The 10,269-nt window shown below is 43.1% G+C and overlaps 1 protein-coding gene across 2 annotated transcripts in view; it reads left to right on the top strand.

Moving 5' to 3' along the window:
* The first annotated feature begins 1,050 nt into the window (after positions 1-1,050).
* The window catches only part of LOC121694120 (progesterone receptor-like), a 9,418-nt gene continuing 199 nt past the window's right edge, over positions 1,051-10,269 (top strand). The window contains exons 1-8 of one of the 2 annotated variants that reach the window (XM_042074079.1): positions 1,051-2,195; positions 3,416-3,555; positions 4,769-4,885; positions 5,412-5,681; positions 6,161-6,305; positions 8,293-8,423; positions 8,764-8,915; positions 9,470-10,269. The exon at positions 9,470-10,269 is cut by the window's right edge and continues 199 nt beyond it. In XM_042074079.1, coding sequence (XP_041930013.1) covers positions 1,237-2,195; positions 3,416-3,555; positions 4,769-4,885; positions 5,412-5,681; positions 6,161-6,305; positions 8,293-8,423; positions 8,764-8,915; positions 9,470-9,631 — 2,076 coding nt within the window. In that variant the 5' untranslated portion in view covers positions 1,051-1,236 and the 3' untranslated portion in view covers positions 9,632-10,269. The remainder of the gene's footprint in view (positions 2,196-3,415; positions 3,556-4,768; positions 4,886-5,411; positions 5,682-6,160; positions 6,306-8,292; positions 8,424-8,763; positions 8,916-9,469) is intronic. The other variant, XM_042074080.1, reaches the window with a different exon arrangement.

Raw genomic sequence — 10,269 nt, forward strand, 5'->3', positions numbered from 1 at the left:
GTGTTGATTAATGGGGATTGTTTATAGTTTGGATTGCTTTATGGGATTAAAATTGAGGACCTGTACCTTTTTAAATAATGATTTTGAAAAAGTTTACAGTGTATTTTAATACCTTCAGATTTACATACACATACATAGACATACAGATTTGAACACTAAATGTTTATGAATAATTTGTTACTTCAGTTCCTTAATCAGTTACTTCAGTGACTTAATGAGTTGTTGTTTTTTCCCCTTCTGTTTATTGGAAACTATCAAAACGGTGAATGATTAATTTGTGAGTACATACTTGATGTGTGAGGAGAATACTTTGACCTTTCACAGCATGCTTTGACCCCAGTTACAAAATCATGTGAATGCCATGTCTTAAAACATGTTAATAATCGTTTCTGCCATCCTCTGAAACACCTTTGCATGAAACATCTGTAGTATGGACTGTATAATCTAACTGCAGATAAACAAACACCGTGTTCCCAAAAGGCAACATGTGACCTAGTTTATTAGGGTTGTGTCACTGTGCTGGATCTGTATAGAAGCCAATAAACACTGTGTACTGCAAGTTGAAGTTGCTTTTGTACAAATCTCACACATGTGGCAGAGATGATCCAGCTGTGTTGTCTGCGCTGTGAACATTTTATGCCAGTTTTGTTTGTGTCATTTTGGTATGAAACCAGAATATGGGCCAGTGTGTGTGTGTGTGTGTGTGTTTGGGTTGAAGAAGCCAGCTGGAGATAGTCAGATTATGTATGACTGCCAAAGTGCAGACACACTCACTCAAATCCCATACTAGCTCTGCAGTTTGCAAAGAATTTACAAAAATTACAGACAAATTCACTCTCTCTACCCAGCATGTCTGTGCACACATTATGCACACTAGCCTACTATGTGTACAGCATGTGTACATGCAATATTTGTATGGGGGAAAACAAATGGTCAATGTGTCTTATATATCACCCTGACTGCACAGTATTTTTAGAAGCTATTGGGGGGTGTATCAAAAACTGAGACTGAACGGGAAACGTGCCAGAGGCTGGTCAGTGAAGGACGAGGTCGAAGCAGGGGGACCTGTCGTAAATTCATTGGTTGGAGGGTTAAAGAAGGACACCGTCTGGTTAGTCAGATAGCGCTGCGCAGCCTTGAGTCGAATATTCTCTGCTCTGCAGGGATCTCTCACACCAACTCAGCTCATTATCTCTTCCCAACCGTTTCTCTGATGAGTCTCAGGTAGTCAGTAATATGTACAGGTTATCGCGCCTCGCTATGGACGAGTGGAAGTCTGACATAAAATGCCAATCCATCACTTCTGTACCTAGAGTGGCGATTACGCATGGAGTTGATGCGCGCGCCTGCAGCAGCACTTCCCGTGATCTTCCTCACACTATAGCCTCAGAAGATACCAACAAACTGTGCGACGCAGTTTCCCTATCCCTTGGACTAAATTCGGAGTCGGATAATTACGACATGGGTCAGCCTTCGACGAGCCATACTTTCACCGAGAACGTCCAAAGTGAGGACAAATGCGCCCACGCGTCATTGGAGTTGCCCGAAACTGGAAAGTCGCCTGACAGTGTGAAATCGTCACATTTCCGATATCTGAGAGAAGGTAGGAGGTTAGTAGTGACAAACTCGCCTGGCTTGGTTGAAACTCTTCAAAGAAATAGAGACAGTCCTCATTTTGGTATGGCGGCTTTGCAGTTCACAGCCACGGACATGGTATCAGACAGCCGCCAGCCCTACAATGCCTCAGGACCCCCACAGAAGCGTAGCCCGAGTATGAACGAATTAGAGGCTACAGCGCCTCATTTTGAAGACTTACTGAGCACAAACACCAGACTGCACGTTGATGATGCATGGTCCAGAAATTGCTTTACTCAGAACTCAGTGATGTTTACAACTGATCTGGAGGACTCCACCCAGCCCTGGAAAAGTGCTCGCCAAAACTGGGACGGTGCAGGCAAGGTAGCAAGCCAACCCTCAAGACACTGCAATGTTCCTTCTACAAACTACTCTACCTATGATTTGTTTTTGCGGAACTGCAATGACTACACATTGAGTGGAGCTCCCCTGTCGTTTAGTGGTTATTTCCCAGAGTCCTATTATTCTGGAGGGATGTATGGGAGGATACCGGCACCCACCTCTCTCCCCCGGCCATGTGAGTGGACAACCGGGCCGAACGGCCTCGTCCCTGGCTTCAGGTAGTGGTCTAAAATTCCTCTGATTCCTCTTAAATTCCTCTACAATGCCTTGATTGTGTCCGGAGCGTAGCTGGCAACTTTTCTGAAGGGATTTCGTAACTTTATGGAAACATCCTCATTTGACTAAAAATACTTTATTGCACGGTTATAAACTGGGTCCTTTAAAATACTTTTCAAATTTGAGCTTTTTCGTGATGATATTTTAAAATGACGAATTGCACATGTAAGAATGAACCTCGGAACCGATTGCACTATTGCATTGCATATTAAAGGGACACCAGGCAACGTTTTCGTGTTAAATAATAATCTTCGTAAGTCGGTATATCGTTAAATGACTCATTACGGTGCGAATGAAGGCTCTCTGTTTGCCTGGTGTCCCTTTAAAACAGCATGCAGTTAGTTAGTATTACAGCCTGTAGTTCTTGCATAATTGTGCAAAGTAATTTCTGAAGGGCGAAGTCTCAGTCTGGACTTTAGTAACATTTACTCATGTACTGGGCGTCTTCCAAATTACTGTATAATCTTGATCGCAATAACTATTGTGTGTGTGGGTGCGCACGTGTCTTTCAAGAGAGATGGCAACATTTATTTTTAAGAATCAAAGAAGCCATCACAAACAATTATGTTGAACTTCTGTTCAACTCAGGGTAGGCTATTTGTGCAGTTCAGTTTTATTTTACATCTACTTTTCTTTATCATGGATCATTCTTGATCTATCTAGTAGAATATAACAAGTATTTTCCTGCAATCTACTCCTGTTTATCTAAGATGATGACATGTGTTTTGTTTTGCTGTGGTTGACAGAGGCCATGTTGTCATTATTGCTTGTGTTTGTGGGTCACTGCCTCCACAGAGCCTGGCAAGTTCTTGTAAACACCCCCAGGTAGCCTTGCTTCCTCTTCCCAAAGGATTAGGTGTGCCACCTTAAGTTGCTTACCCTCTGTTTCCATTTGCTGATGTTTCTCTATACTGTTGTTCCGGTTTGTTCCATGTGCACCTCTGCTGTAACAGGTCTCACAGGAGGGGAATACATGTCACCTCTAATTATGTAACAAGCTGCTTCCCCTCTATAACACTGGCTTGGATCTGAGAGTTCTCTCTCTCTTTTTCTCTTTCTCTCTCTTTCTCCAGCATCCCTGTGCAGCAGCCATGATGGGTTTTTGTATTGATGTTTTTGTGTTTTGTGCTTTTTTGTCCTTTGTCCCGTGCGGACTCCCCAGGCTGGAGGACATGTTGCCCATGAGTTTCCTGCTGGCCGCCCCAAGGGCCTGTCAGATTTGTGGGGATGTGGCCTCTGGGTGTCACTATGGAGCCCTCACATGCGGCAGCTGCAAAGTGTTTTTCAAGCGTGCAGCCGAGGGTGAGTCAGCCAGTGTGGTGTGGTGTGGTGTGGTGTGGCGTGGTGTCACGCTGTTCACAGGCCACTATCTCCCACCTGCCTGTTATGGCTAAGATGTGTCCGTCTGACCCAAACACACCAGCAAAAGACAAAATACACGTTTTAGGATTCATTTGACATGTGCAGTTACTGGACTACCTTCTCCCTGTGTCTGTGATTTTTATTATTATTATTTTGGCTGAGATATGAGATAAATTCTGGAAACGTGACTGTCAGATAGAAGGAACATCTGGGTAGGCATTTTTTGCTCTGACGTCTGTTGGGAGAATATTTTTTCAGAAGTCCTCTTCTGATCAAGTACCAAGCAGATTGTACACAAAGGGAAAAAATCCATATATTAGATTTCAGCACTATCTTCTCACAGCAGTTGGCTAATTCATGATAGGATAAAAGTGACTCATGTTCATGCTGTAAGATCAGAGACACAACATGTGTGCAAATTAGTAGTTGCATAGTAAGTAGTTTAGTTATACTTCTACATAAAAGAACAAATGGATTTTCACTGCACACTTACCACCATGGGAAAAGGACAGGTAGTAGCAATGTGGTGTCCTAGTGTTATTTGGTGTTTAACACAGTCAAAGTAACACTGTACATACAGACTATGTACATTTTCCATTGGCTTAATGGAATGCTTTGGTAAATGACTTTGGTATTTGCACATAATAACAGTTGTTATTATGTGCAAATACTACCTCATATTTAAGAGGTAGTAGAACTTGAATTTCCCCTTGGGGATCAATAAAGTATCTATCTATCTATCTATCTAGAACATGGGCTTTGGGAAGTGATCTGCAAATTTTTTATTTTTGTTCATGCACCGTGTCCACTATCATAGACATGCACCTTTTCAGTCATCCAAATGTACCGAAAGTGAATGATAGAGTGAAGATATTATTAAAAAAAACAAAAAAGTTAAACATTAGCACAGTGTCTTCTGGGTTGGACTTTGACTATTTTAAATTACTTTTGCACTGCATATATTAAAATAACTCCAACTGTACCTCCTACTCCTTATACCACACTTCAATTTAACTATTCTTCTTCGTCCTCCTCTTCTTCTTCTTCTTCTTCTTCTTCTTCTTCTTCTTTGTATTATGTCGTAATAATTGACATCATATCTGTATTGCCACAGGCCAGATAGTGAGACAGTATTTGTTTTTTTGTTCTCCAGGGAAACAGAACTTCCTGTGTGCCAGCAGAAACGACTGCACCATAGACAAGCTCAGGAGGAAGAACTGCCCCTCGTGTCGCCTCAAAAGATGTTTTGAGTCGGGCATGACACTCAGATGTAAGCAGTCATGGTTCAAATAATATAAAGTTATTGCACTAGAAAAAAATAACTTATTCCAGTATCATGTTCAGGTCTTATTTGCTTTGATTAGATGAAAATATAAAGACATATCTGTATAGAAAACTACAAGTATAAAATATAGCATTTTGAGATCATCTTTATTAGGTAACTGATTTTGTGTATCTTTCTGTTTTTGTCTGAAATTTATTTGTGTCTACAGCTAAAATACATGATTCATTTGTGCACCAAAAAGCTCCTATGAAATGATGGATTATAATTGTCACATATTATTTAGTGGATTTATCCTTTTTCACATTGCTATTGATATTTTTGATACAGCACACATCCCATTGGACATTGTCATGTGTGTGGCTTCATAAATCACTTTCTTTTCTGTGTTCTAAAACGGTTTTCATGATACCTGTCTCTCCCATCATGATATCTGTCTCTCCCATCATGATACCTGTCCCTCCTATCATGATACCTGTCTCTCCTATCATGATACCTGTCTCTTCCATCGCAGCCCGGAAGCTGAAGGTGATCGACTCCCAGAAGCCCCCAGAGAGGAGTGACCCAAACAGGCCCTCTAGAGAGAGCACCTCCGCCAGTGCGGCCATCAGCTTGCACTCACTCCAGACGCTGAAGGGCATCCTGGAGCGCATTGAGCCCCTGGTGGTGAACGCAGGTCACGACCAGGGCCAGCCGGACAGTGCTGCATCACTCCTGACCAGCCTCAACCAGCTGGGGGAGAGACAGCTGGTCTCAGTGGTCAAGTGGGCAAAGGGCGTGCCAGGTAAGCGCAACTATATACTACTGCCATTTTATTAAAGTAACACAATATAAGAATTTGTCTTTTTGTCAGTTTTGTCATTTTTGAGCTTATTGGGTAACCGTTATTATAATGCTAAGGGGCTACCCAATTCGTGTAATATCGACTGAAAGGGTCATGCTCCTACCCGTGACAATAATACTACATATCACAGGCACAATTTCAGAGACCTCATTCATAAAAATAATTTCCATCTTGCTATTCTTGTTATGACTATCATGTAATAGAAAGTATCAACGTATTTTCTTGATTCTGAATATCTACAACTATGTCTTTGTGACTTTGATCATTTACACTGTGCTATGTTTCAATAAAGAACTGGCAAACATTGTAGCCATTGGTCTCAACACATTTTCAAAATTAGAAGGTAGACAGTCTAGTAGCGTCAAATTAATTCTGCACTAAATCAAGTTAAAAATGCCCCCCCCCCACCCCACCCACAGGTTTCCGTAATCTGCACGTGGATGACCAGATGATGGCGATTCAGTACTCGTGGATGGTGATCATGGTGTTTGGGCTAGGATGGAGGTCCTTTACCGAGGCTGACGCCACACAACTCTTCTTCGCCCCTGACCTTATTTTCGACGAGTAAGCGCCACTCCACTCCTCTCCTGTCCTGTCTTGTCCACTCCCCCACTCTCCTAGCAGTTCACTTTCCCTCGCTCATTAGAAGAATGAAAAAAGAGACTCCAGTCTTCAACTTTATCCTTGGAAAGAGGAGTATTTAGATAGCGAGGGATGGCTTGGAAAAGACATCGGAACGGCTTTTGGCTTTGAAGTGCGGACCTTGACATTTTGGATAAAAGGATTCTCGAGCACTGAAAAGAAAGCTTCTCATGCATAAAATGATAGTTCCATACCCTGAAAGGTTCTCAAACTTGGTAAAAGTTGTGCAAAGTAGTAGTAGTAATAATAATAATAACAACAACAATAATAATAATAATAATAATAATATAACTCTATATTAATAATAAATATGACCATAATCTCAACTCTTTCTCGGTTATATAAAAAAATAGCACACATGAAAAGAAAATGGCATGTTTAAAGACAAATGTTCCTGTTGTGTTGAAAGGTGTTGAGGTGTTGAAAAGCACCTGCCTGTGCTCAAGTGTTTGGCCACGGTTGCAGCACCTCCACTGCCCCCTGGACAGTCTTTCACACTTCCCTTTCACACCTCCCCTCTCATCATCCTCCTGTTTTGACGGCCGCTCAAGCCCAAACAATCGCAGGGGTGCTGCCATCAGCATACATATCCATCGCCACGCCCTGGGGCCAGGTGTGTGTCTGTGTGTCCGTGTGTGTGTGTGGAGTGCGTTACCTGCATTACCCTTATGGCTTCCAGCTCGGCTGCTTCCTAGACGTGTGGCTCAGACAGCCTGCGGCGGGCAAGAGGGAGAGGGAGAGGGAGGCTCCTCGGCTGGCCTGGGCGAGTGTGACAGCATACAAATGTGCTGTTATCTGGGCGGCGGGGGTGAAATTTCATACAGCATTAGCCAGCCAGTCTGGAGAGTGGCCCACGCTTAGGGTGGGTAATGGAGACGCCTAACCTTGTGTCTGACCCCCCCCTACTCCCACCCCCCCACCCTCCGTGACCCATACAACCCTTTTCTGGCCTTGCCTCTCTCTCTCTCTCTCTCTCTCTCTCTCTCTCTCTCTCTCTATTTTGCTCTGTCTCTCTTTCTCTCTACCTCTTTCTTTTGCTCTCTGTCTCTATTTCACTCAGTCTCTCTTTCTCTCTCTCTCACTCTCTGTCTGTGCGTCTTGCTGGCACAGAGCCTTCCTGAGTCGCTCTCTCTCCCGTTCCCCCTCACTGATATCTCTCCCTCTCCCACGCTTTCTCACGGTCAGTTACATACAGGGCCTTTCTCTGCCTCTTCATCCCTTTCTCTGCCTCTTCATCCCTTTCTCTCCCTTCACCTCTATTCTCTCATTCTTATTCCCTTGCTGTTTTGATCTACTTTCCCTTCTCACTCTCTCCACTGATCTTTTTGTTTTTTCCCCTCCCTCCGTCTCTTCACCTCTCTCTCTCTCGTCCTCTTGATCTCTCCTTCTTAATGCCCCATCCTCTACCCTTCGTTCTAATTTCTTATCAGGACTTACCAGGCCAGCAAGTTTGAAATCGCATCCCATCCACAATCGATGGGAAAAAGATGCTGTGTGTGTGTGTCTTCAGAAGAACCCTTTTGAGGTTCTGAGTGATGATTGAACATGCGTATTAGAAGCTAGCAGACACGATGTTGTTTTGAGATAAAGTACGGTGGTGTGGATTTGAATCCAATTGTTGCAGAGTGAAACACAACAGTGCTGTAACATTGTCTGGTTTGTCACTTTACAGTAATACCCTCTCGCTAACTTTGCAATGATTGGATGACTCTCAAGTCCCTTTATCTCACACACTTTCCTCTCTTTTTTGTGTATATTTTTTGTATTGTACGTATGTGGTATATATTTTAAATATGTTATTTTATATATTATATCATTGTTTATGTTTATGTATTTTTCTGTATTTGCTTTGTCTTCTCTCTCATCTCTCTTGGCCCACTTCTCTCTTCCCTCTGTCTTTCTCCTGCAGGAATCGGATGCATGTGTCGGGGATGTATGAGGACTGTGTGCGTCTGCGACAGCTCTCGCTGCGCTTCAGTGGCCTGCGGGTCAGCCGCGAGGAGTTCCTCTGCATGAAGGCCCTGCTGCTCTTCAGCTTCAGTACGTGCCGCGCGTCCAGTCCAGGCGCCCAGAGCGCTCTCTGGCCAGTTCACATGGATCTGCTTGTTTCATGCTCAATTGGCTCCAAATGCGTGTGTGTGTGTGTGTGTGTGTGTGTGTGTGTGTGTGTGTGTGTGTGTTTGATGTTTAGGATCTCCCAGTTACTGCTCTTGTTTCATGGTCAATTTGTCCCAAGTGTATGCAGTTTATATCTGTCTGTGCAAGTGTGTGTGTGTCCGTGTGTGTTTATGTGTGCTTGTGTGTGTGTGTGTGTGTGTGTGTTTTAATGGATGATTTCCTTGATAACTCAGACTTCCACGTGTGTGTGTGTGTCCCGCAGTTCCAGCGGAAGGGCTAAAGAGCCAGGGCTGTTTCGACAAGCTGCGGACCACCTACATTAATGAGCTGGACCGTGTGGTGACCGACCGTGACCAAGGCAACCGCTCTGAGCGCCTGTTCCAGCTCACACAGCTCCTGGACTATCTGCAACTGGTAACCAATCACTGGCCTCCTCCACATTCCCAATGTTTTCATCTCAGGCAGACACGCGCCGCGCACACACACACACAGACACACACAGACACACACACACACACACACACACGCACACACAAAATGCCTGGTGAAGGTCAAGCCGACCGGAACATTTGCAACATGTGTACGTCATCAGGGAGTTCATTTGGGCTTATATTTGCTCCTGAGCATATTTCAGAAAAGGACAGTAATAAGACTGCTGGTGTGTGGAGCCAAGTAGAAAATATTTCAGCAGACATTTGTAGAAAACATTTTCCATCCTATGATTTGGGGTTTCCATGCGTAGTATTTTAATATATATATAGTATGGTATATGTATATATAGTATATTTGCATTTTGTATACAGTGGTGGTTGTCAGTGCTTCCTGACTCATTTCCAAACTACATGGTGCTTCAGAAATAGACATAGACAGACAGACAGACAGACACACACACACACACACACACACACACCAGTCTGCATTGTAACGGCAACTCTCTCTGTGCCCCCCGCCCCCCTTGTTTCCCGAAGCAGATTGTGCAGAAGCTTCATCAGTTCACCTACGACCTCTACGTCCAGACGCTGAGGCTCCAGACCACGGTGAACTTCCCTGAGATGATCTCCGAAATCATCTCTGTGCACGTGCCCAAGATCCTCAGAGGCCTGGTCAAGCCTATCCTGTTCCACAAATGACCACCGCTCCAATTTACAGCTTCCATCATGTGAAGTGGGCCTGATGTCAAGCGATAAGCTAATCTCATTTTTCTTCAACTGTCCATTTACAACTGCCCTGATTTCATTTGCCTTTGTCTAATAAGTAGTAGGAGTTTTGTGATAGTAAATATCTGTGAAAGCCTTTCAATTGTTTTATACTTTTTATTGGGGTTTGTTAGAAATCCTGGTATGTGGCATTTCTGCCAAGTTTTGGGAAAGATTACTCAGTGCTGTAAATAATGCCAAAAATACCTGAAATATGTTCAACTTGAACAGGACATGTGATGAACTTTCTTCCAGGTAATGGATGAATATGAGTATGTGTGTTCACAAAATATATAGCCATAACCAAATAAATATGCTTTATGGTATATCAGGGAAAAAACATTGCAAATTGTATTTTTCTTTGTTTTGATACATTTTTAACACCAATGTGTACCAGAACATAATTATATTCTTGTTTGTAAGTAATGTATTTGTATTGTGTTTCTTTTGTCAAGAGATAAGCTGTCACCAATCAATACAATCTAATAAATTTTAAATGTAGTATTTTTATTTCATTTGTGGTACGTGTGTGTGTGTGTGTGTGTGTGTGTGTGTGTGTGTGTGTGTGTGTG

This window comes from Alosa sapidissima, chromosome 20 (genome assembly GCF_018492685.1).
Source record: "Alosa sapidissima isolate fAloSap1 chromosome 20, fAloSap1.pri, whole genome shotgun sequence".
In the NCBI taxonomy this organism is placed as follows: domain Eukaryota; kingdom Metazoa; phylum Chordata; class Actinopteri; order Clupeiformes; family Clupeidae; genus Alosa; species Alosa sapidissima.